General features: G+C 37.1%; 1 protein-coding gene across 12 annotated transcripts in view; it reads left to right on the plus strand.

Moving 5' to 3' along the window:
* ULK4 (unc-51 like kinase 4) overlaps positions 1–26266 on the plus strand; it is a 724727-nt gene that overhangs the window by 12860 nt on the left and 685601 nt on the right. For 9 of the 12 annotated variants that reach the window (XR_008996028.1, XR_008996026.1, XM_057497578.1 and 6 more), the window contains exons 8-16: positions 622–714; positions 1605–1649; positions 2718–2836; positions 2978–3047; positions 4374–4470; positions 11398–11502; positions 15065–15125; positions 16458–16639; positions 17522–17568. Coding sequence is in view for 10 of the 12 variants with exons in the window: in XM_057497578.1 (XP_057353561.1) it covers positions 622–714; positions 1605–1649; positions 2718–2836; positions 2978–3047; positions 4374–4470; positions 11398–11502; positions 15065–15125; positions 16458–16639; positions 17522–17568 (819 nt within the window). In the remaining 2 variants the exon portion in view is untranslated. Of the gene's footprint in view, positions 1–621; positions 715–1604; positions 1650–2659; positions 2837–2977; positions 3048–4373; positions 4471–11397; positions 11503–15064; positions 15126–16457; positions 16640–17521; positions 17569–26266 lie in introns of all 12 variants that reach the window. The other 3 variants (XM_057497569.1, XM_057497566.1, XM_057497580.1) reach the window with 3 other exon arrangements.

Consider the following 26266-nt stretch of genomic DNA (forward strand, 5'->3'; position numbering starts at 1 on the left):
ATAAAACAGATAATATATGCAGTTTCAAATTCTTTTTATCATTCATGTTTTAATTTTGATCAAAGTGCTTTGATTTCAGTACAGAAATTTTGAATAACTAAACTGATCAAATAAAATTTGTTTCTTTTTAGTTTTGAATCTCAGCCAGGCTCAGCCATGCTAAGTCTGATGGGCATACCCAGAGGTATATTCTGTTAGTAGTAGGACTTATGCTTTGAGAGTGAGTCTGGCTTTAGATACAGCCTAGGATCATTTTAATGTAGGTGAACTAGCTAGATAGCATCTTGACTCCTAAGCAGAGGTGTGACTGTGTATACTCATGAGGTTGATACTCTTATCTATTTCTGAATGAAATTCTACAAGTAAAGTTCTGAACATGAAATAACGTGAAACAGGAGGTAGTAGTCTCTCTTGGGACATAAAGAGCCACAGAATTATAGATTTAAATTTGATACACTGACTTTAGCATCTTGAAATTGTAAAGTATTAAGCAATTGCAGAAGTACGTTTATGTAGAGGAATTTATATTGTAAAATCTGATATGTGTAATTGGGACCTGTCCAGGAATTCTGCATGGTAAATCACATTAAAATTGAATTTTAACATTTATGTTTTATCAAGATTAACTTGGGCAGACCTACTGCAACATTCATTTTGGAAGGATGCTTTCACTAGAAAAGATCAGGACTCAAGCGCCAAGGATTCCAATATCAGGTAGCATAAGCTTATTTTTGTATGTGGGGCATTGTTATTAAACACTTATACCCATTACTATTCTAATAATGCAGCATCAGTGAATTTCTGTGCTTTCATAATAGGAGAAAATCAAGCATTTGTTTAATTAAGGTTGCTGAAAGAGTTTAGTGATGACATTGTGTGTTCTTGGTTTTGCTCATTTTCTGATCAGCTTATTCTCCAGTCAGTGACTGAGTATTGTAGTCATTAGTTTTATTCACCAAATATAACTGGCTTTCCACCTCACAAGCACATGGTAGGATCTCATTTCCCCCTTTTAAGTTAGGTGTGGTTACATGACTTGCTTTGATTGATAAAATGTGAGCAGAACTGTGTTATTTCTGGGTATAGAAACTTTAAGATCCAGTATGTGATTTGCTGTGTTTCTTCCTCCTGATGAAGGAATTGGGGAGAAAATTTCCAAATGGAGTTGCTGGGTCTTTAGTGACTATGATGAGCATAGCTTTCTTGGCAGCCTTCATTGGCTATGTGCATGAGAGAGACATAGTCTTGAGATCCTAAGCCACTAGGATTTGTGGGTTGTATGTTACCGCAGCATAGCCTAGCTCATCCTGACTAATATACTTCCTTTTTATTATGAAATCTTCTTAGCCCAGAATACTTACAACAGTGATGGTATATTGAAAAGAACAAGATGAGAAGTAGTTGAATAGAGGTAAAGTCTTGATAATTGATTATTTTTTTTCCCTTTCAGCTATGTCATTGGTAAATGGTTGTCTGATACTTAATTTTAATCTTGGCAAATTCTGGATATTGGATCGAGGAGTCTTGAGTTCTATTTAAGGTCTCTCCAAACTTTGGTTTCTGTGATTTGGTGAGCTTCAGCTATGTTCTCACTGTTCTGTTAGGTCTGTGGGAGCTATGGAAAACCGGAGCTGGTCCTGGCCCGTCAGGTCGGCAAGTCACTTCTGACCATAGTTTGTCATCCTTCTTTTTCATCTGTATGCCTTTTATTTCCTTTCCTTGTCTTATGGCCCTTGCTAGGACTTTTTCAGTAAGGTACTGAATCAGAAGTGATGAAAGTGAACATACTTGCTTAGTTTTTGATTTTATGATGAAAGCATTCAGCCTTTCCACATTAAGTGTGATTAGCTGGAGGTTTTTGTAGCTGCCCTTTTTCAGTTTGAATGAATGTTGAATTTTGTCAAATGCCTTTTTGTACCAGTTGGTATGATCATATAGTTCTTTAGACTCTCATTATAGACTCTTACATAAATTGGTTTTCAAATGTTGAATCAGCCTTGCATTCCCACCGTAAACCTTACTCAGTCATGGTGTATTATAGTTTCTATGTGCTGCTGGATGTGTTTGGGGTCAGCTGGTAGGAGAGCCACAAGAAAGGGAACAAAAGAGCAGAGCGACAGAGTTTTGCCTCAAGTTTTGGGATCATATATGTCTTGGTAAAAAAGAAGATGCCTGTCCTTTGGAATTGTAGACATTGTCCAGAAGCTGCTGCCGTCCCCAACCAGCTGCTGTGGGGTCACTTGGAGGTTAAGGCAGGACAAAACGGAAAAAGAAAAAAAAAAGAGCACCAAACTGGGGTATCTCCTGCTCTGACCCTTAGGGGGTCTCCTTTTCTTTCTTGGGAACAGAAATGGAGGGCTTTTCTTGGGGCTCCTCTCTGTACTTGTGCTTTTGAGTCCAGGCCAAGCAATACTGGAAGGGGAAAGATAAGTGAGAAACTTGCTGCTGGTTCACTGGTGCTTTGAGTTCTGATTTACTTCCCCATTCTGCCTGCTGGTATTTCTTTTTCAGGTGTATGGTTTATAGATGTCTTAGTGCAATGCCTTGCATATGTATTAAGTGCTCATGCTAGTTGCTTAGTGAAAAATATTTTCTGACTCCATGGCTTTGCCAAATGTTGTGTATAATATAATCTCTTCTAACCTCTTGTTCTACCCAGAAAACTCTAGTGGGTTCAAAAGTAAGTTTGATTGTGTTGGCTTGTTCCTGTTGAGCAGCAGAAATGTGCTGGAGTGTTCTGGGACACAAGATTCCAAGGAGATCTTGCAGAGCCCTCCGAGCAGACAAACAAAAGGGGAGAAGAGTGGCCAGCGACTCAGTCACTCTTTCAGGCCCGGTGAGCTTCCATTTGAGCACAGTCCTGTTGCTTAGGGTGCTATTTCTGAGAGTTTGTGCTGTCTTTCTCTTTAAAGAGAATATCATGCCCTGCTATGATATTTTTGTTCCTTTATGGATGTGTTTTCCTTTCCTGCTACAGAAAATCCAACTGAGTTGCAGCCTAAGAGTACTGTTGGGGGTCAGTTGAATGAGTCCCTGTTTCTTCTGAGGTATGTAAAATGACTGAAAAGTGAGGAACCCAGGGGAGATGAAAGTTCTTAAAACTTCTGGTCTCCTGGTGACAAGCCATGTTATGTAGAGATGAAGGACAGGGATATGAACACCAAATTCCAGTTTCACTCTCTGCTGCCAGAGTTACTGTGAAGTGCTGGCCAATGGAATATATATTTTACTATGTATTTTTAAAAAAAATTTAAGCAAAATACCTTCTCTTTCTTCTTTATAAAGGTTAAAACATCTTCATTTTGTATTTTCACTTCAAATAGAATTAAATTTAAAATTTCAGAAGTCTGGCTTCTTTATTGGATAAAAAGACTTATAGAAAAGAACAGATTATTGGGTTTTTCTTTACATTTTTTTTTTTATGGAGGCTTAAACAATTCTTATTGATTGAAATAAAAAGATCAGAATGGCACTTTAATGTGATTGAGGCCAATGTATAAAAAAATTTAGTATGTAAATACTAAGTATTTCAGCTATAGTTTTAGGCTCATAGAGGCATAGTTTCATTTAATGATATAGGGGTTATAACAACCAACTAAAATTTCCTGATTTGTTTTACCCATATTTAAATATAAAATACATTAAATATTATCTGTATACATCTTGGGCATTTTAAATTCATTTAAAAAACTTGTGTAATTTCAGCATATTTTATGAATCAAGTAACTACGTGTTTAATGAATGACTATGTGGAAGTGAGAATCTGATATTTGGGAATTTAAAGGAATTCATTAAATAAGACCCTAGTGATCTCAGTGGAAGAATTTCTTAAAATATTAAAAACTCAAAATCAGACCCAGGAGGAATGGAGTGACCCACAGAAAATGGCAGCTGTGTGTTAGTGCAGGAGGAATCGTTAGAAAGAGATGCAGATTGGAATTTACTTGTTACTTATCTTAAGTAGACTCAAGGTAATTTCCCATTTTCAACATTTTCTGATATAAAATTGTAAATATTTTCTATCCTTTGTAGACTGTATAGTTTATTGTTGTTAATCCTATCTATACCAGCAGACATTTAAAAAATAATAAAATCAATATTTTAAGGTTTATAGGTAAAATAAAATACTGTAAATAAGAGCATTAATAAAAGTATAGAATCCATACTTAAAAATAAATTATGTAGGAAATTACTTTAAAAACATCTATAGAAATAAGTGTCATATAAACACAAAGTTTTAACTTTTTATATAATGGAATCACATAGAAACATTATATTCTTCATTTTCCATGAGATGTGTTTTTCCCCAGAAAACGGTAAACAGGATAAAGTTTCTGAACTCTGAATAGTGTTAATTGGTGTGTATTTTTCAGTTCTCGCCCTACTCCAAGAACTAGCACTGCAGTGGGATTAAGTCCTGGTGAGAATATGACTCAGAATTTACCACAGAAGACTTCTCCTTTGACCAAGGTGAGCAGAGATGGTATTTTTTTTACAGCCTTTTTCAGAGACTCAGAAGAATAAGTGCAAGTTGATCTTGCAAAAAATACATTTGTAATTACAAACCTTGCAATTGTCGTCTTTCTCGATTATCACTGGTTTTTCTAGTAAGCACTCATTCATAAGAGAGCTGCTTCATAGTTTTTTTTTTTTTTTTGGTAACAACTTTATTGAGATATAGTTGATATACCATGTAATTCACCAATTTAAAAGGTACAGTTCAGGGGCTTTTAGCATCTTCAGAGTTATGCAGCCAGCCCCACAATTTTAGAATGCTCTCATCATCCTATGAAGAAGCCTTGTATGCATTAGCAGTCACTCCTCTTTTCCTAATTTCTATCCCCTCTTGCCCGAGGGAACCATTAATCTTTTTTCTGTCTTTATAAATTTGCCTGTTCTCAACATTTCATATAAATGAAATGACACAATATGCAATCCTTTGTGACTGGCCTTTTTTGCTTAATGTTTCTAAGATTCATCCAAATTGCAGCATGTATCAGTACTATATTCCTTTTTATTGCCAAATAATATTCTATGGTATATACCATGTTTTATTTTGCCATTCAGTTGATGGACATTTGAGTTGTTTTCACCTTTTGGTGCCAGTACCAAATTGTCTTGATTACTGTGGCTTTGTAGTAGAGCTTGAAGTTGTGGAGTGAGATCCCCCCCACTTTATTCTTCCTTCTCAGGATTGCTTTGGCTATTCGGGGTGTTTGGTGGTTCCATATGAATTTTTGAACTATACCAGTTCGTTGCTATATATACCAATATTAATTCTTCCTAGCCAAAAGCATGGGATGAGTTTCCATTTGTTAGTGTCCTCTTTAATTTCTCTTAAGAGTGTCTTGTAGTTTTCAGGGTATAGGTCTTTTACTTCCTTGGTTAGGTTTATTCCTAGGTATTTTGTTCTTTTTGATGCCATTGTGAATGGAATTGTTTTTCTGATTTCTCTTTCTGCTAGTTCATTGTTAAGTGTATAGGAAAGCAACAGATTTCTGTGTGTTAATTTTGTGTCTTGCAACTTTGCTGAATTCCGATATTAGTTCTAGTGGCTTTGGAGTGGAGTCTTTAGGGTTTTTTATGTACAATATCATGTCATCTGCAAATAGTGACAGTTTGACTTCTTCTTTACCAATCTGGATTCCTTGCATTTCTTTGTTTTGTCTGATTGCCATGGCTAGGACCTCCAGTACTATGTTGAATAACAGTAGTTAGTGGACAGAGTGGGCATCCCTGTCTTGTTCCTGATCTTAGAGGAAAAGCTTTCAGCTCCTTGCTGTTCACAATGATGTTGGCTATGGGTTTGTCATATATGGCCTTTATTATGTTGAGGTACTTGCCCTCTATGCCCATTTTGTTGAGAGTTTTTATCATGAATGGATGTTGAATTTTGTCGAATGCTTTTTCAGCGTCTATGGAGATAATCATGTGGTTTTTGTCCTTCTTTTTGTTGATGTGGTGGATAATGTTGATGGATTTTCGAATGTTGTACCATCCTTGCATCCCTGAGATGAATCCCACTTGGTCATGGTGTATGATCCTCTTGATGTATGTTTGAATTTGGTTTGCTAATATGTTGTTGAGTATTTTTGCACCTATGTTCATTAGGGATATTGTTCTGTAATTTTCTTTTTTTGTGGTGTCTTTGCCTGGTTTTGGTATTAGGGTGATGCTGGTTTCATAGAATGAGTTGGGAAGTATTCCCTCCTCTTCTATTTCTTGGAAAACTTTAAGGAGAATGGGTATTATGTCTTCCCTGTATGTCTGATAAAATTCCGAGGTAAATCCATCTGGCCCGGGGGTTTTGTTCTTTGGTAGTTTTTTGATTACTGCTTCAATTTCGTTGCTGGTAATTGGTCTGTTTAGATTTTCTGTTTCTTTTTGGGTCAGTCTTGGAAGGTTGTATTTTTCTAGGAAGTTGTCAATTTCCTCTTGGTTTTCCAGTTTCTTAGCATATAGATTTTCATAGTATTCTCTAACAATTCTTTGTATTTCTGTGGGGTCTGTCATGATTTTTCCTTTCTCGTTTCTGATTCTGTTCATGTGTGTAGATTCTCTTTTTCTCTTAATAAGTCTGGCTAGGGGTTTATCTATTTTATTTATTTTCTCAAAGAACCAGCTCTTGGTTTCATTGACTTTTTTCCTATTGTTTTATTCTTCTCAATTTTATTTATTTCTTCTCTGATCTTTATTATGTCCCTCCGTCTGCTGACCTTAGGCCTCATTTGTTCTTCTTTTTCCAATTTCGATAATTGTGACATTAGACCATTCATTTGGGCTTGTTCTTCCTTTTTTAAATATGCTTGGATTGCTATATACTTTCCTCTTAAGACTGCTTTTGCTGTGTCCCACAGAAGTTGGGGCTTAGTGTTGTTGTCGTTTGTTTCCATATATTGCTAGATCTCCATTTTGATTTGGTCATTGATCCATTGATTATTTAGGAGTGTGTTGTTAAGCCTCCATGTGTTTGTGAGCCTTTTTGCTTTCTTTGTACAGTTTATTTCTAGTTTTATGCCTTTGTGGTCTGAAAAGTGGTTGGTAGGATTTCAATCTTTCAGAATTTACTGAGGTTCTTTTTGTGGCCTAGTATGTGGTCTATTCTGGAGAATGTTCCATGTGCACTTGAGAAGAGTGTGTATCCTGTTGCTTTTGGATGTAGAGTTCTGTAGATGTCTATTAGGTCCATCTCTTCTAGTGTGTTGTTCAGTGCCTCTGTGTCCTTATTTTCTGTCTGCTGGATCTGTCCTTTGGAGTGAGTTGTGTGTTGAAGTCTCTTAAAATGAATGCATTGCATTCTATTTCCTCCTTTAATTCTGTTAGTATTTGTTTCGCATATGTAGGTGCTCCTGTGTTGGGTGCATATATATTTATAATAGTTATATCCTCTTATTGGACTGACCCCTTTATCATTATGTAATGTCCTTCTTTATCTCTTGTTACTTTCTTTGTTTTGAAGTCTATTTTGTCTGATACAAGTACTGCAACACCTGCTTTTTTCTCCCTATTGTTTGCATGAAATATCTTTTTCCATCCCTTGACTTTTAGTCTGTGCGTGTCTTTAGATTTGAGGTGAGTCTCTTGTAAGTAGCATATAGATGGGTCTTGCTTTTTTATCCATTCTGTTACTCTGTGTCTTTTGATTGGTACATTCACTCCATTTACATTTAGGGTGATTATTGAAAGATATGTACTTACTGCCATCGCCGGCTTTATATTCATGGTTAGCAAAGGTTTAAGGGTATCTTTACTATCTAACCATCTAACTTAACTCACTTATTATACTGTTACAAACACAGTCTGATGCTTCTTTATTTCTCTCCCTTCTTATTCTTCCTCCTTCATTCTTTGTATGTTAGGTGTTTTATTCTGTGCTCTTTTGTGTTTCCTTTGACTGCTTTTGTGAGTAGTTGATTTTATTTTTTGCCTTTAGTTAGTGTTTGGTCAGTCTGCTTCCTTTGTTGTGATTTTATTTTCTCTGGTGACATCCATTTTGCCTTAGGAGTGCTTCCATCTAGAACAGTCCCTTTAAAATATCCTGTAGAGGTGGTTTGTGGGAGGCAAATTCCCTCAACTTTTGCTTGTCTGGGAATTGTTTAGTCCCTCCTTCAAATTTAAATGGTAATCATTCTGGATACAGTATTCTTGGTTCAAGGCCCTTCTGTTTCATTGCATTAAATATATCATGGCATTCTCTTCTGGCCTGTAAGGTTTCTGTTGAGAAGTCTGATGATTTCCTGATAGGTTTTCCTTTGTAGATGACCTTTTTTTTCTCTCTGGCTGCCTTTAATACTCTGTCCTGGTCCTTGATCTTTGCCATTTTAATTATTATGTGTTTTGGTGTTGTCCTCCTTGGGTCCCTTGTGTTGGGAGTTCTGTGGGCTTCCATGGTCTGAGCGACTGTTTCCTCTCCCAGTTTGGGGAAGTTTTCAGCAATTATTTCTTCAAATATACTTTCTATCCCCTTTTCTCTCTCTTCTTCTTCTGGTACCCCTGTAATGCAAATATTGTTCCATTTGGATTGGTCACACAGTTCTCTTAGTATTCTCTCATTCCTGGAGATCCTTTTATCTCTCTGTGCCTCAGCTTCTCTGTGTTCCTGTTCTCTGATTTCTATTCCATTAATGGCTTCTTGCACCTCATCCATTCTGCTCTTTAGTCCTTCCAGAGATTGCTTTATTTCTGTATTCTCCCTCCTAACTTGATCCTTTAGCTCTTGCATATTTCTCTGCAGGTCCATCAGCATGATTATTACCTTTATTTTGAATTCTTTTTCAGGAAGATTGGTTAAATCTATCTCCCGAGGCTCCCTCTCAGGGGTTTTGTGGGTAATTCTGGATTGGATCAGAGTCTTCTGCCTTTTCATGGCTATAGAGGTGGTCGTGGGCAGTTAGTGGGTATGTTAGCTGGGAGAACAAAGTCCCTTTCTGCTTGCTGGTCGCCTTGCCCTTCTCAGAGCAGCTTCTGGTTTTATTTCCAGAGCTGCCGTGGGCGGGTCAGCCGTCGAGGCAGCCCATAGCCCTGCAGGGAGGGGCAGGCATGCCAGGAGTGCTCTCCTGCAAGAATGGCTACCCTTGGCGCCCTGTCCTGGCTTCTTCTGTCTGTGCTGGGCTGCTGTGCGCTGCGGGGCTTCTGAGTCTGGCCTGCACGACTGCAGAGGAGGCTGTGGGCGGCTGCTGTGTGCACAGCCGCTCTCAGGCTGCTGCCCTGCTGTGGCGGGGCTGCTCCGGAGGGGGAATGGATGGGAGGCTGCTTATCACTGTGAGGGGCTTCATAGGAGTGCTGCCTCCCAGGGGGTTGGTGTACCAGAATTTCCTTGGGATTTCCCGCTCCTGGGCTGAATGTCCCGGGACGCTTCCGTCCAGCTGTGAGGCCCCTGTCCCTTTAAGATTTTCAAAAAGCACTCACTTTTCTTTTGTCTCTGGGGCGCTGGCTGCGGGGACCTGCTCGCAGGTTTTACTGTTCCATTTCCCTGATATTCAGCACACTACGCAATGTGTGTCTGTGCTCCCAGTGCAGATGACTAGGGCTGGTATTCAGCAGTCCTGGGCTCCCACTCCCTCCCCGCTCCAACTCCTCTCCTCCCGCCAGGGAGCTGTGGTGTGGGGTGTCACTTGGGTCCAGCTGGGTCGCGGCTTGTATCTTACCCCCTTTGTGAGGCGCTGAGTTTTCGCAGATGTAGATGTAGTCTGGCTGTTGTACTGTATCTTCTGGTCTATGTTTTAGGAATAGTTGTATTTGTTGTATTTTCAAAAATATATATGGTTTTGGGAGGAGATTTCTGCTGCTCTACTCACGCTGCCATCTTAGTCCCTCCTCCTCTGTTTTAAACTTTTGAAATGGTAGTTTTAAATTCAATTACAAAGATATATAATGTAGATTACTTGGAAAATGTACAAGAGGATAAAGAAAACAAAAAATGACTTACAATTAAATAACCAGAGTTGTTACATTGATTACATTTTGATATCCCTTCTTCTGGTTCTAAACATGTATGTTCATTTTTAAACAAGGGAATACAATTTTATGACTTAATATTTTTATTTAGTTAATGAGCTCTCATTGCAATGTTTGATTACTTAGTTTATTCCTGGGCATTTAATTTTATTTTTTGCTATTGTGAATGATATAATTACATTTTTATGACCTGTTATTTGTGCATACATTCAATTTATATATAGAAAGCTTATGTATACTACATTTTCTAATTTCTCTGCCTTTCTGATTCTTATATTATTTTAACAATTTTTCAGTTAGCTCATTTTGGATTTTTAAAAAATTCTTTTTCTGTCTTGGAAGTCCATGTTCTTATATGTTTTTAGAAAAATGTTTTTAAAGAATTCCTCCTTACTTATCCTTTATGTCCTTTTTATGTCTATCTACTATGTTGCAAAGGGGCTGTCTTGGTTTCCAGGAACTTTATTAATTGTTTTTTTATCCATGCCCCACCTCAGTTTTGGATAATCTCTTTTCCTCATGTTTTGCTTCGCTGGTTTGGTTTTCTCTTTTATTCAGTTTGCTGGTCAACGTCTCAATGTAAATTCTTCATGCATAAATCCTCTTTTTTGTTTGTTGTGAAATACTAAGGCATAGCACATGGAATAAAAGTTGTGTTTAGGCAGAGCACAAAGAACATCTCAAAGGAATAACTGATGGCAAACATCTAGTTATTTGTTTTCATTTAGTATCAGCTCCACTTTAAATAGGTTTTATAAAAATATAGGTTTTTAACACTAAGGTAAGAGTACTTAACCCTGAAATTTTTTTATGCTATAATTTTAAGTTCATATTGATTATTCTCTAAGGTAGAAATAAATTAATTAGTGTTTGGTGGATGAAACATAAAAACTGTGCTGGTAATTGAAAATCCAGTTTGCCTTATCATAGTTTAGAACATCCAACTATCGGAGATCCAACTTTCTCATCCTAACCAGCCTTTATGGTAAACATGAGCAAGTCACTTTCTCTGAGCTTTGTGGTTTTTACCTGCAAAAATTGGAATATGCCTTATTTTAATTTGATCTTCACAAAAATCCTTTTTATAAAAGTGTTTGGAGTAGCAGTTAATGTACATTGATAAAGGATCTTTTTCAGTGATGTCTTATTCAGCTTCTAATTATTTATTTATATTTTTATTTTGATATCGTTAACATACAACAACATTATGCTTACTAGACTCCCCCTATTGTCAAGTCCCCCCCACATACCCCATTACAGTCACTGTCCATCAGCGTGGTAAGATTCTATAGAATCATTACTTATCTTCTCTTTATATTCTGCCTTTCCTGTTCCACCCCCACCCCATTACATTATGTGTGCTAATTGTAATCATCATCTAATTTTTAAAAGCTCTTCATTAATTACAGGAACAAAATCTAATTTTTGTTCTTGGTTCAGGTTGTAAGTGGGCACCTGAGTCAGCAGGCCCTGGAATCCCAGATGAGAGAGCTTATCTACACAGACTCGGATCTCGTTGTCACTCCGATTATCGACAACCCAAAGGTGAGGAAGATGCCTTAATGACTGAGAGTGTGGTGTAGACTTCACTGATAGCTGAAACCTGGATGATATTTTCATTCCAAATATTCTTCGCCTCATTTTCTTTCCTGTTCCTCTGTTGGTTGCCTTATTTTCCTCTGCCTCATGTCTGTATTTCTAACTTCCTCCCTACCCATCACCCTCTCCTTTTCCTGCATTGCTGTCCATTTCATCAGAGTGATGATTTTTCTTCCCATGGGCTGAGGAGTAGCTGCTGACTTCAGCCCTCAGCCCTCAGACCCCATTCCCTTCATTTCTCCACAAATACTTGGTTGAATTGCTCCAGATCTTCTACTTGCTTATTGTGTTACAAAGGCAGATGTCAGGGAGCTGCTCACCAGGCTGGTAGGTGGTGGGCAGATCACACAGAGACCACACCCTCTCATAGGCTGTCAGGACTGTAGGGCAGGTGGTGGGGAGGCAAGGGGAGCATGGGGAGTCATGGTTCACAGGGTACTTCTAACCCTGTGTGACTTTGGTTGCTTCTGGTCTTTTGGAAAGTAATTCTGTATTACTAGGGGATGATGAGTACCCTCCTTACAAATAAAATTAGTTTCTTGTCCCTTTGTTTTCTGTTGATTTCTAGCCTCTGACACATTCTACTCCTATGCTATATTTTAATTTTCTTCTTTTTTTATTTTTTATTTTGGTATCATTAATATATAATTACATGAGCAATATTGTGGTTACTAGATTCCCCTCATTATCAAGTCCCCCACACATACCCCATTACAGTCACTGTCCGTCAGCATAGTGAGGTGCTGTAGAGTCACTACTTGTCTTCTCTGTGCTATACTGCCTTCCTTGTGCCTCCCCACGTTATGTGTACTAATCATAATGCCCCTTATTCCCCTTCTCCCTCCCTTCCCACCCATCCTTCCCAGTACCTTTCCTTTTGGTAACTTAGTCCATTCTTGGGTTCTGTGAGTCTGTTGTTGTTTTGTTCCTTCAGTTTTTGCTTTGTTCTTATACTTTATAGATGAGTGAAATCATTTGGTACTTGTCTTTCTCCACCTGGCTTATTTCACTGAGCATAATACCCTCTAGCTCCATCCATGTTGTTGCAAATGGTAGGATTTGTTTTCTTCTTATGGCTGAATAATATTCCATTGTGTATATGTACCACATCCTCTTTATCCATTCATCTACTGATGGACACTTAGGTTCCATTTCATGGCTATTGTAAATAGTGCTGTGATAAACATAGGGGTGCATATGTCTTTTTCAAACTGGGCTGCTGCATTCTTAGGGTAAGTTCCTAGGAGTGGAATTCCTAGGTCATATGGTATTTCTATTTTTAGTTTTTTGAGGAACCTCCATAGTGCTTTTCACAATGGTTGAACTAATTTACATTCCCACCAGCAGTGTAGGAGAGTTCCCCTTTCTCCACATCCTCGACAGCATTTGTTGTTATTTGTTTTTTGGTTGGTGACCATTCTAACTGGTATGATGTGATATCTCATTGTGGCTTTAATTTGCATTTCTATGTTGATTAGTGATGTGGACCATCTTTTGATGTGTCTGTTGGCCATCTGAATTTCTTCTTTGGAGAAGTGTCTGTTCATATCCTCTGCCCATTTTTTAATTGGATTATTTGCTTTTTGTTTGTTGAGGCACGTGAGCTCTTTATATATTTTGGATGTCAACCCCTTGTTGGATATGTCATTTATGAATATATTCTCCCATACTGTCGGATGCCTTTTTGTTCTGCTGATGGTATCCTTTACTGTACAGAAGCTTTTTAGTTTGATATAGTCCCATTTGTTCATTTTCACTTTTGTTTCCCTTGCCTTGGAAGATATGTTCATGAAAAAGTTGCTCATGTTTATATTCAAGAGATTTTTGCTTATGTTTTCTAAGAGTTTTATGGTTTCATGACTTACATTCAGATCTTTGATCCATTTCAATTTTCTCCTTTTTTAATGTCTTTTTAAAATTTAAGATGGCTTCTTTTCATCTTTTTAGGGAATATTACTATAGTTCAGAACAAATGGGTTCTTGGGTGCATATTTATTTACTAGGTAGAGAACATTTAATATAGATTATCCAACTATTCTTCATAATGGAGCTAATTTATGATTTAAGATGTGTGGCACAGTAACAGTGTGTTATGCTAAATTTAACACATAATGGGGTATTTTCTCAGTGGACCTACAACAATTTGTGATACCCTTTGATCATATTTTCTCTCTATTTCCTTATTTCTTCTTATAACCTCACTTAATTATTTTTTGGAAACCTTAGTAGAAATTTTTTTTAACATTTAATTTTGGACCAATTTTAGACTTACAGAAAAGGTTAAAAATTGTAGAGTTCCTTTATACATTTTACACCACTGCTTCTAATGTTAACATTTACAGGACTGTAGTTTGGTTAGTGACACCAGGGAATTAACGGTGGTTTCCCTGTGGTGTGGTGCTATTAACTAAATTACCAAACGCTTGTGAATTTTACCAGTTCTGCCACTGATGTCCTTTTTCTATTATAGGATCCCATGTTTGTTGTTATGCCTACTTACTCTCCTACCATCTGTCCTTGTTTATCATAGCTGTTTGGTAATTTCCCAGTCTCTCCTCTTCTGTGACACTGACACTTTGAAGAGTACTGGTCAGGTCTTTTGTAGGATGTCCCTCAATTTGCATTTGTCTAAGGTTTCTCGTGGTTAGGATTAGGTTATGCATCTTTGGCAAGAACATTACCAGCAAAGACTTTAAAAAATGCTCTGTAGAGAGGTTTTGGAGAAGTTAGACATAGAAGTGATGGTTGAATTATTTAATAAAAATCTCAAGATGTTCCAAACTCATGGATCCAACTACATGTTTACTTTGCTCAAAAAAAAAAATGTACTTTCCTACTCATGCTGTTAAGAGGCTTCCTGGAATGGTGCCTTCTCTAAGTCAACCACCATGTCCTGACTATTCTTCAGGACCTCAGCCCACCTTCTAGCTCTTCTGTGAACCTTGTCCTGACCACATCAACCTACAGTTGTTGCGTTCTCTCATTTTTTAGAAAAATTTCTGTGAAATGTTTTGTTTGTAATTACGTCCTGCCTGTTTTGCGCTGTTAATTAAATTAAAAAAATTGTTTAACAAATGTTTGTGTTATCTTCCCAGAGTATCAGCTCCTTGACAGTAGGATCATGTCTTTTGTATCTTCCTGCCCCCCTTAGCACTTAAACATAGTGCCTCACCTGGCAGGCGTTTGATAAATACATGTTGAATGACCAGGTTTTTAATCTAGAGGTAAATTAGTTTGAGAGTAACCCAAGATAGGGTAACTCTTTCCCATGAAGATTTATTTTATTGCAGAAAGCAATTCAAATATATATTTTTACAAATTATAGTTTATATTTGTATATTTTAATCTGAAAGGGCTCTGTTGAATTCTTACTCTTTTTGGTAAAAAAATTTTACAGCATTCTTTTCTGTTCTCATTGATTATAAATCTGATATAGGGGATATATTGATATAGGTATCTTAAAAGGAGAATTAAAGGTATTTTTTTACATTTGTTTTTCTAACTACAGATAATAAAACAACCACCAACCAAATTTGATCCAAGAATATTGCATCTACCAGCACATTCAGGTATGACCCTAAAGGGCTTATCAACAAATATTACTCTTGGTAGACAGATACAAATATGAAACTTAATAGTAAATGGAATATATTATTTATAAATAGCTAAATTTTAATTTTGTTTCCCCAACTGACTATATTCTTGGGACAGTGTTCTGTAAATTATAAACAACCTGTAATCCATTTGTGTCAGCCTTTGACCTTTCTCAGCTGACTCTGAGCTGCCCCTGTACTCTTGTGGGCGGGAAAGTTCCTGTAAAGCTTGATGAGTTTTCCTGTGGAGTGAGTGGGTCATTCTCTTGCCCTTCCCCTTGTAGAGCCAGTTGAGTTTCCAATATTTCCAATGCTTGTGGGTGTAGAGGGCTGGATGCCACAGTGAAGAATCAAGATTCTGTGTGAGGGAGCAGGGCAGCTGAGAATGGGGTCAGATGGTGTGTGAATGGAGAAACTTAAAATATTTTTATGTTTTCTCTCTCTATATAGAAAGTCTTATTTAGGGTGGACTTCAAAAATTTTTAATACCTTAAGTTTTGATGTATTTTGTTTGTTAAGTTATATTTTAAGTTAAGCTATATCCAGAAAAAATTATTTATCACAGGGAGAGTAGAATCTGTTATTTGAAATAAAATCAAAGTAAATTCAAAGTAAAATATGTTCAAAATGAAATGAACTGTCAAGTAGAACCACTATTTATGCAAACCTAGAAGATTATTACCTCAAAATAATATTCCTTCCCTTTTCACCTTTACTTTGAGGTTATTTTAGGAAATTATTATTACACCTTATTTTGTTTAAAGATGGAGATTAGCTGAGGCTATGTTAATTTTAGAAGGCATCTCATTTTCCAGTTTTTGCCCTTTGTTTCTATAGGGATTTGGAGGTGGCACTTCTAATCGATTTCAGCCATCATATTAAGCTGGTTTTATTGAACAGTAATATCATTGGAACTTCTTGAACAACTGTAAAATTTTGGCTTTTCCAGTACTTTGGGATAAAAATCAAAGGCTATCTTGATTTTTCATAACATAATTTTATTTAACTTATTATTTTGTTATATTATCGGTTGCAGGATAATTAGTTAAACATCTGCCTCCTTTTTTTAGCATAATTTTCCATTGACATAGTTAAAAAGTCTCTGGGTAGGAAAAGAAATGAGTACAGAAGAGTGAATGAAAGTAGTGTCGTCTTTGGAGGAGTTTTGGTTTTGACAGTGTTAAGTTAGTATTTTCTTTGTCCTCATCTTAGCTGTTGAATTCTGTATTCAATATTAATTCTTTTGTAGTGTTTTCAGCAATCCTTTCTCACATGACACCCACTTCTAATATTGTCTTTCCTCCTCAGTGGATAAATTAGTATTTATAAAAGACCAAGACTGGAATGACTTTTTGCTGCAAGTGTGCTCACAGATCGACTCCACTGAGAGGAGCATGGGGGCCTCCCGGGCTAAGCTGAATCTCTTGTGCTATTTGTGTGTGATCGCTGCTCACAGGGATGTGGCCACCAGGCTCCTCCATTCCCCCCTGGTAGGTAGCTAAGCTGTAAAGTAGGCTCTTTTCATGGTCCTTGTAGCATGCCTGCTGCACATAACTCTTTTATTTCTGTAGAGATTAAAACAAGTGTTAAAATACTGATATGATTACAATGGGAAAAAATGATTTATCAAGATAATAGGTTTGCCAAAATTATCCTCTTTTTAATCCTTAGGTCCAAAAGCAGTTGAATACACAGTGATTTTGACCTTCTTTTGTAATACTCTGGTTTGCATTTTATGTTAACTTGTGATAATTCTAAGATATTTTTCATCTCTGAAATCATTGGACAGAGACTTCTTCATCAGCTATAAGGGTGAGCTGCTCCTGTGGGAGTAGGGGCTCCTTTATGGGGTCGACCTGGTGAATGCCAAGGTTTCTGATGTGACACTGAAGAGAGATTTTTGTTTCTGAGACATTTGTTTTTCTTTTTCTCCTAATGATATTTCTTGTACTGTCTTCGTTCGTTGGTTAAACCATGGGAATTTGAGAGAGCTTTTGATGTCATCCTCAGAGAGGAGTTACAGAGGTCTCAGGCGTTTTCCATCGTGAGTCCTCACTTGGGAACTGGCTTAAAAAATTTTAATTTCATTTGCCTCCGGAATAGTATTAGCATTACTTATTTGGTACTGGGTTTGTGTTTGTCCGATAATGAGGGCACATTCAGGGAAAACAACTGGCTAGGAGAACTGGAAGTTCCTGGTCTTAATTTTCAATTTTACTTTATTCAGAAGATGCTTTTGCATCTTTGTGAATAATTACATCCTTTGTGCAGGATTCACATTTCAGTTCAATATAGGTCTAATTTGTTAATTTAATGCTCCCTATTCTCTGTTGTCTCATAAATAAAATGTACATCTTAATTTTTTATTCTAGTTCCAATTGTTAATCCAGCATTTACGAATAGCTCCAAACTGGGATATGTAAGTAACATTCATACTTTAATGAACCATTGTTTATCATTTTATTAGGTAGTTAAAACATGTTTATCAGAAGCACATAGTCATACATACTTATCAGAAAATACTCTGAAGTAATGATGACTCTGACTCACAGGCAATTTCTATAGATGTCCCAATTGTAATGTTAAAAGATTTCAAAAGTGTCCTTATTGTAATATTATAAATGTAATTTTAGGATTTTATAAACTACATCTGTTTATAAACTGTTTAGAAACCTGTATCAACTGTGACTCTTTTGAGTATTCTTTTATCAAATGCTTTACACTTCATTCCCTGTGCTTTAATCTAGCTATGTTTCTGAAGCAGTTTCCCTCACCACTACAGCTTTTCCTTCTGTAGTGCAAGCTTCCTTCTGACGTTATTTAAAATCTAATGGGGTCATCATCTGTGAGCTCCTGATGGAAGGTTTTGTACTCATTATGGAGGCAGCATGTCATGGTGAAAAGCACATTAGATAAAGTGTTAGGAGACTCTGGGCTTCAGTTGCCGATGAGACTTGGCCAGATGATGAAATTGCATAGGCTTCAGATTCAGACAGACCAATGCGGATCACAGATCTGCCCTTTGGGTAAATTGCTTTAACTGCTGAACCTCAGCTTCCTCATCTGTAAATTGGGAATAGTGTAGATTTTTGGTAATAATTAAATTTTGAGTGAGTTAATATGAAATACCTTGCACAGTTTTTTGTGGGTGCTTAGTATATGTTGGGGTGTGGAACTTGAGTTGGTATTATCACTTCTGCTTATCTTACATTATTGTTAGGAGGAGTACATGAAAACATGAAGGTGAAGGGGTTGTGTGGAATGTGGTAGTGGTATGATAGTAATTATTGCATGTTGGCAAATATGAGGCAAACAGATGTTCATAAAATGCTTTTTTGGATAATTATTCTTAGGCATCTTCTAATGTTACTCTCCCAGAGTAAAATCTGCCATTACAGAATAGGAGTTTTAGGTAATTATGAGCATGTAAAACTTTGAGAAGGTTTGTGGTATGCTCACTAAAGAGAAACCAACAAAATCTAACACTACAGCTAAAACATGTCCTTGGAGTGCCCCCTGATGAATTAAAAAATAGATACTTTTAATCCTTTCTAAGTACTATTTTTCCTCTTTTTTTAAAGATTGTAGTTCAATTTTAAAAGAGTTTTGATTTGAGGAAATCATAAATAGTAAGGAGACAAGTCCTCTCTTGGAGCCTTTATTCTTTCTCCCTTCAAACTCCACTTCTTCCATGGCGGCTTCTCTGACTGTGGTCATAGGCCTTGATAACATGTGGGTGAGGATCTATAATGTAGCTTGGGAGATAAACACTATTGAAATAGATATGTTAATTCCTTGGCTTTGTTCAACATAGTGAAGCAAAATAGAATAACATGAAGTGGTTTTATGTTTCTCTTATGCTTATAACATTTTATGTATTTTTCAATATTGTTAATATTTATCCAAGATATTTTTTTAAGATATGCCTTTTTCTGTATGCTGTGAATGTCTGATCATTTTCTTTACCATGTTCCCTATTTTAGGATAGCATTGTGATAATGTAAACAATATATTTATGAATGTTTTTGTGCTTAAATCTTTGTGCCTCCTTTTTGTATGGGGTAGATTCATAGAATGAATGGGTAAGGTAGAAGGCAATAAATATTTTTGTGACTTGTGACAAATTGCTAAGATGCTTTTCAGAAACATTGCATTCATTTCTAGTCAAAGTGTATGATAATGCCATTTTGTTAGAACTTTGATCAGTGGATACATATAGAGTTTATTTTTCTGTTTTTAAAATTTTGGTATCATTAATATACAATTACATGAGCAACATTGTGGTTACTAGATTCCCCCCATTATCAAGTCCCCACCACATACCCCATTACAGTCACTGTCCATCAGCATAGTAAGATGCTATAGAGTCACTACTTGTTTTCTCTGTGCTATACTGCCTTCCCCGTGCCCCACCCCCCACATTATGTGTGCTAACCATAATGCCCCTTATTCTCCTTTTCGCCCCCTCCCCCCTCCCCCACCCCAGATCCCTTTCCCTTTGGCAACTGTTAGTACATTTTTGGGTTCCGTGAGTCTGCTGCTGTTTTGTTCCTTCACCTTTTCTTTGTTCTTATGCTCCACAGATGAGTGAAATCATTTGGTACTTGTTTTTCTCCACCTGGCTTATTTCACTGAGCATAATATCCTCTAGCTCCATCCATGTTGTTGGAAATGGTAGGATTTGTTTTCTTCTTACGGCTGAGTAATACTCCATTGTGTATATGTACCACATCTTCTTTATCCATTCATCTACTGATGGATACTTAGGTTGCTTCCATTTCTTGGTTATTGTAAATAGTGCTGCGATAAACATAGGGGTGCATATGTCTTTTTGAGACTGGGAAACTGCAATTAGGGTAAATTCCTAGGAGTGAAATTCCTGGGTCAAGTGGTATTTCTATTTTAAGTTTTTTTGAGGAACCTCCATGGTGCTTTCCACAATAGTTGAACTATTTACATGTCCATCAGCAGTGTAGGAGAGTTCCCCTTTCTCCACATTCTTGCCATCATTTATTGTTGTTTGTCTTTTGGATGTTGGCCATCTTAACTGGTGTGAGATGATATCTCATTGTGGTTTTAATTTGCATTTCCCTAATAATTAGTGATGTGGAGCATCTTTTCATGTGTCTAATGGCCATCTGAATTTCTTTGGAGAAGTGTCTGTTCATATACTCTGCCCATTTTTTAATAGGGTTATTTGCTCTTTGGGTGTTGAGGCATGTGAGTTCTTTATATATTTTGGATGTTAACCCCTTGTCGGATATGTCATTTACAAATATATTCTCCCATAATGTAGGATTCCTTCTTATTCTGCTGATGGTGTCCTTTGTTGTACAGAGCTTTTTAGCATGATGTAGTCCCATTTGTTCATTTTTTATTTTTTTTCCCTTCCTGAGGAGATGTGATCAGGAAAAAGTTGCTCATGTTTATAGTCAAGAGATTTTTCCCTATGTTTTCTTCTGTGAGGTTTGTGGTTTCATGACTTACATTCAGGTCTTTGATCCATTTTGAGTTTATTTTGTGTATGGGGTTAGACAGTAATCCAGTTTCATTCTCTTACATGTAGCTGTCCAGTTTTGCCAACACCAGTTGTTGAAGAGGCTGTCATTTCCCCATTGTATATCCATGGCTCCTTTGACCACATATACTTGGGTTTATATCTGCGCTCTCTATTCTGTTCCATTGGTCTATGGGTCTGTTCTTGTGCTAGTACCAGATTGTCTTGATTACTGTAGCTTTTAGTAGACCTTGAAGTCGGGGAGCATAATTCCCTCAGCTTTATTCTTCCTTCTCAGGATTGCTTTGGCTATTCAGGGTCTTTTTTGGTTCCATATGAATTTTGGAACTATTTTCTCTAGTTTGTTGAAGAATGCTGTTGGTATTTTGATAGGAATTGCATAGAATCTGTCGATTGCTTTAGGGAGGATGGCCATTTTGACAATATTAGTTCTTCCTATCCTTGAGCACAGGATCTATTTCCATTTATTGCTATCTTCTTTAATTTCTCTCAAGATTGTCTTGTAGTTTTCAGGGCATTGGTCTTTCACTTCCTTGGTTAGGTTTATTCCTAGGTATTTTATTCTCTGGATACAATTGTGAATGGAATTGTTTTCCTGATTTCTCTTTCTGCTAGTTCATCATTAGTGTATAGGAATGCAACAGATTTCTGTGTATTAATTTTGTATCCCACAATGTTGCTGAATTCAGATATTAGATCTAGTAGTTTTGGAGTGGAGTCTTTAGGGTTTTTTATGTACATTATCATGTCATCTGCAAACAGGGACAGTGTTTGACTTCTTCCTTGCCAGTCTGGATGCCTTTTATTTCTTTGTGTTGTCTGATTGCTATGGCTAGGACCTCCAGAAGTATGTTGAATAAAAGTAGGAGAGTGGGCATCCTTCTCTTGTTCCCCATCTTAAGGGAAAAGCTTTCAGCTTCTTGCTGTTAAGTATGATGTTGGTTGTGGGTTTGTCATATATGGCCTTTATTATGTTGAGGTACTTGCCCTCTATACCCATTTTGTTGAGAGTTTTTATCATGAATGGATGTTGAATTTTGTCAACTGTTTTTTCAGCATCTGTGGGGATGATCATGTGTTTTTTGTACTTCTTTTTGTGAATGTGGTGGATTTTGTTGATGGATTTTTGAATGTTATACCATCCTTGCATCCCTGGGATGAATCCCACTTGATAATGATGGATGATCTTTTTGCTGTATTTTTGAATTTGGTTTGCTAATATTTTCTTGAGTATTTTGCATCTATGTTCATCAGGGATATTGGTCTGTAATTTTCTTTTTTTGTGGTATCTTTGCCTGGTTTTGGTAGTAGAGTGATGCTGGCCTTATAGAATGAGTTTGGGAGTATTCCCTCCTCTTTTACTTTTTGGATAACTTTAAGGAGTATGGGTATTAGGTCTTCACTAAACGTTTGATAAAATTCAGCGGTGAAACCATATGGTTCAGGAGTTTTGTTCTTAGGTAGTTTTTTGATTGATTACCAATTCAATTTCCTTGCTTGTAGTTGGTGTATTTAGATTTTCTCTTTCTTCCTGTGTCAGCCATGGAAGGTTGCATTTTTCTACAAAGTTGTCCATTTCTCCTAGGTTATCCAGTTAGTTAGCATATAGATTTTCATAGTATTCTCTAATAATTCTTTGTATTTCTGTGGTGTCTGTAGTGATTTTTCCGTTCTCATTTCTTATTCTGTTTCTGTGTGTAGACTCTTTTTCTTGATAACTCTGTCTAAGGGTTTATCTGTTTTGTTTATTTTCTCGAAGAACCAGATCCTGCTTTCATTGATTGTCTCTATTGTTTTATTCTTCTTGATTTTATTTATGTCATAATTTTTTTATGTCCCTCCTTCTACTGGCTTTGGGTCTCATTTGTTCTTCCTTTTCTAGTTTCATTAATTGTCAGTGTAGACTGTTCATTTGGGATTTTTCTTCTTTCCTGAGGTAGGCCTGTATTGCGGTATACTTCCTGCTTAGCATGGCCTTCACTGCGTCCCACAGATTTGATGGTGTTGAATTATTGTTGTCATTTGTCTTAATATATTGCTTGATCTCTGTTTTTATTTGGTCATTGATTCTTTGATTATATAGGAGCATGTTATTAAGCCTACATGTGTTTGTAGGCTTCTTCATTTTCTTTGTGTAATTTATTTCTAGTTTCATACTTTTCTGATCTGATAAGCTGGTTATTACAATTTCAGTCTTTTTTTATTTACTGAGGCTCTTTTTGTGGCATAGTATATGATCTATTATTGAAAATGTTACATGTGTACTTGAGAAGAATGTATATCCTGTTGCTTTTGGATGGAGTGTTCTGTAGATATCTGTTAGGTCCATCTGTTCTAATACGTTGTTCAGTGCCTCTGTCTCTTTACTTATTTTCTGTCTTGTTGATCTGTCCTTTGAGTGAGTGGTGTGTTGAAGTCTCCTAAGGTGAATGCATTGCATTCTGTTTTCCCCTTTAATTCTGTTAGTATTTGTTTCACATATGTAGGTGATCCTTTGTTGGGTGCATAGATATTTATAGAAGTTATATCCTCTTGTTGGACTGACCCCTTTATCATTATGTAATGTCCTTCTTTGTCTCTTGTTACTATCTTTGTTTTGAAGCCTATTTTTTCTGATACAAGTACTTCAATTCCTGCTTTTTTCTCTCTGTTAGTTGCATGAAATATCTTTTTCCATCCCTTTACTTTCAGTCTGTATATGTCTTTGGGTTTGAAGTGAGTCTATTGTAGGCAGCCTATAGATGAGTCTTGTTTTTTTGTCCATTCAGTGACTCTGTGTCTTTTGATTGGTGCATTCAGACCATTTACATTTAGGGTGATTATTGATAGGTATGTACTTATTGCCATTGAACGCTTTAGATTTGTGGTTACCAAAGGCTCAAGGGTAATTCCCTTACTATCTAACAGTCTAATTTAAGTCACTTATTATGCTATTACAAACACAACCTGAAGGTTCTTTCTTTTTTCCTCCTTTTTCTTCCTCCTCCATTCTTTATATATTAGGTATCATATTCTGTATTCTTTGTCTCTCCCCTGATTGACTTTGGGAGTAGTTGATTTGATTTTACATCTGCTTAGTAATTAATTGTTCTACTTTGCTGTGGTTTTATTTCCCATTGTGACAGCTATTTAGCCTGAGGAGTACTTCCATCTATAGTAATTCCTCCAAAATGCACTGTAGAGGTGGTTTGTGGGAGATAAATTCTCTCATCTTTTGCTAATCTAAAAATTGTTTTATCCCCCCTTCAGATTTAAGTGATAACCTTGCTGCGTATAGTATTCTTCGTTCAAGGCCTTTCTTTTTCATTGCGTTTAATACATTGTGCCTCTCCCTTCTGGCCTGTAAGGTTTCTGTTGAGAAATCTGATGATAGCCTTATGGGTTTTCCTTTGTATGTAATCTTTTTTCTCTCTCTAGCTGCTTTTAACAGTCTGTCTTTATCCTTGATCTTGGCATTTTAATTACTATGTCTTGATGTTGTCTTCCTTGGGTCCCTTATGTTGGGAGATCTGTGCACCTCCATGGCCTGAGAGACTATCTTCTTCCCCAGTTTAGGGAAATTTTCAGCAATTACCTCCTCAGTGACACTTTCTATCTCATTTTCTCTCTCTCCTTCTTCTGGTACTCCTGTAATATGAATATTGTTCCTCTCAATATTCTTTAATTCTTAGAAATCCTTTTTTCTCTCCGTGCCTCAGCTTCTTTGCATTCCTCTTCTCTAATTTCTATTCCATTTATCATCTCTTCAACTATATCTAATCTGCTTCTTAATCTCTTCATTATGTGTTTCATTTCAGATATAGAATTTCTTAATGATTGAAGCTCCATCTTAAATTAGTTCCTGAGTTCTTGAATATTTTTCTGCACTTCCATAAGCATGTTTATGGTTTTTATTTTGAACTCCCTTTCAGGAAGATTTGTGAGTTCAGTTTCATTTGGCCCTTTTTCTGGGGTTTGTGAGATTTTGGTCTGAACTAGGTTCCTTTGATGTTTCATATTTCTGTGTGGTGCCCACTAGTGCCCAGAGGCTCCAGTCTCTGGAGTTGCTCAGCCCCTAGAGTGAGGCTGGGGGTCCTGGGGGAGCAGAGCTGGTGCCCAGCGGGAGGATAGAGCTGTTTCCTGCTTCCCGGCTGCAGTGCCTGAATCCAGTGTCAGAGCCAGTGGGCTGAGCACAGAGGTAAGCCTCTGTGCTTTGCTTCTCTAGCTGTTGTAGGCAGGGCCTCCCTCTGGCTGGCCTGATGCCCATGCAGTGACTGTCAGTTTGTGAGCTGGTGCTGGAAGACCAAGAGGAAGGCACAGCTGGCTGTGTATCACAGTGGGGGACTCGGAGCTGTGTAGGCAGCCAGGGGGATGGAGCACCTGAAGCTCCTCAAAGTTCCCAACCTGCTGGGCAGAGCACACCCAGACAGTCTTGTCCACCTATCCTTTCTCCTGCACAGAAGTCCATGCAAACCCCGCTCCTTCAGCAGCCCTCTTGCTGCTAGGAAGCCTCTCCTTTGTTCCTGAGTGGCTGAATGTGGATCCCCATGCTCCACAAATGGTTGGAATCTCAGTCTCTCAAGCACTTTGCCTGTCCAAGCTCCCCAAGCGCACCAACCTCCAGAGCCCCATGCAGTCTAGGTTTGTACTCCAAAGCATATCTCTATGGCTGGGTGTTCTGTTTCGTGAGGTCTGTTCTGTTTTCCAGGTGTATGCAGTCTGGTGCAACCTTCTTTCCTATTGCTGTTTTAGGATTAGTTGTATTAACTATATTTTCATACTATGTGTGGTTTTGGGGGGCATTCTCTGTCTCACCTCTCATGCTGCCATCTTGTATCGATCTCACATACAAAGTTTTTTTTTTTTGATGCCGTTCTGTTTATTTTTGTTTTTGTTGCCTTTGCTTGATGAGACAGATACCCCCAAAATATTACTAACACCAGTGTACATGAGCTTACTGCCCATGTTTTCTTCTAGAAGTTTTATGGCTTTAGTCTTCCATTTAAATCTTTTACCCATTTCACTTTTGAATATGGTATAAGAGAGTGGACCAGTTTCATTGTTTTGCATATAATTGTCTTAGTTTTCCCAACACCATTTATTGAAGACACTTTTTCCCATTGTATATACTTCTTTCCTTGGTGAGGACTGACTGACTAGATAAACATGGATTTATTTCTGGATCCTGTATGATCATTGATCTCCATATCTGTTTTTGGGCCAATACCATACTCTTTGACTAACTAAATAAGCCCTAGTATAGTTTGAAGTCAGGGAATGAAGTGCTTCCAACTTTGTTCTTTCTCAAGATTGCTTTGGCTATTTAGGGTCTTTTATGGTTTGATATAAATTTTGGGAATATTTGATCTAATTCTGTGAAAAATTCCATTGGTATTTCAATAGGGACTATATTATTCTGTAGATTGCTTTGGTTGGTAATGGACATTTTAACAATATTAATTCATCCAATCCATGAATATGGTATGTCTTTCCATTTGTTTGTGTTGTTTTCAGTTTCTGTCATCAATGTCTTTTAGATTTCAGTGTACAGTCTTGTAGATTTTCATTTCCTTGGCTAAATTTATTGCTGGGCATTTTATTCTTTTTAATGCAACTATAA

This window comes from Manis pentadactyla, chromosome 1 (genome assembly GCF_030020395.1).
Source record: "Manis pentadactyla isolate mManPen7 chromosome 1, mManPen7.hap1, whole genome shotgun sequence".
In the NCBI taxonomy this organism is placed as follows: domain Eukaryota; kingdom Metazoa; phylum Chordata; class Mammalia; order Pholidota; family Manidae; genus Manis; species Manis pentadactyla.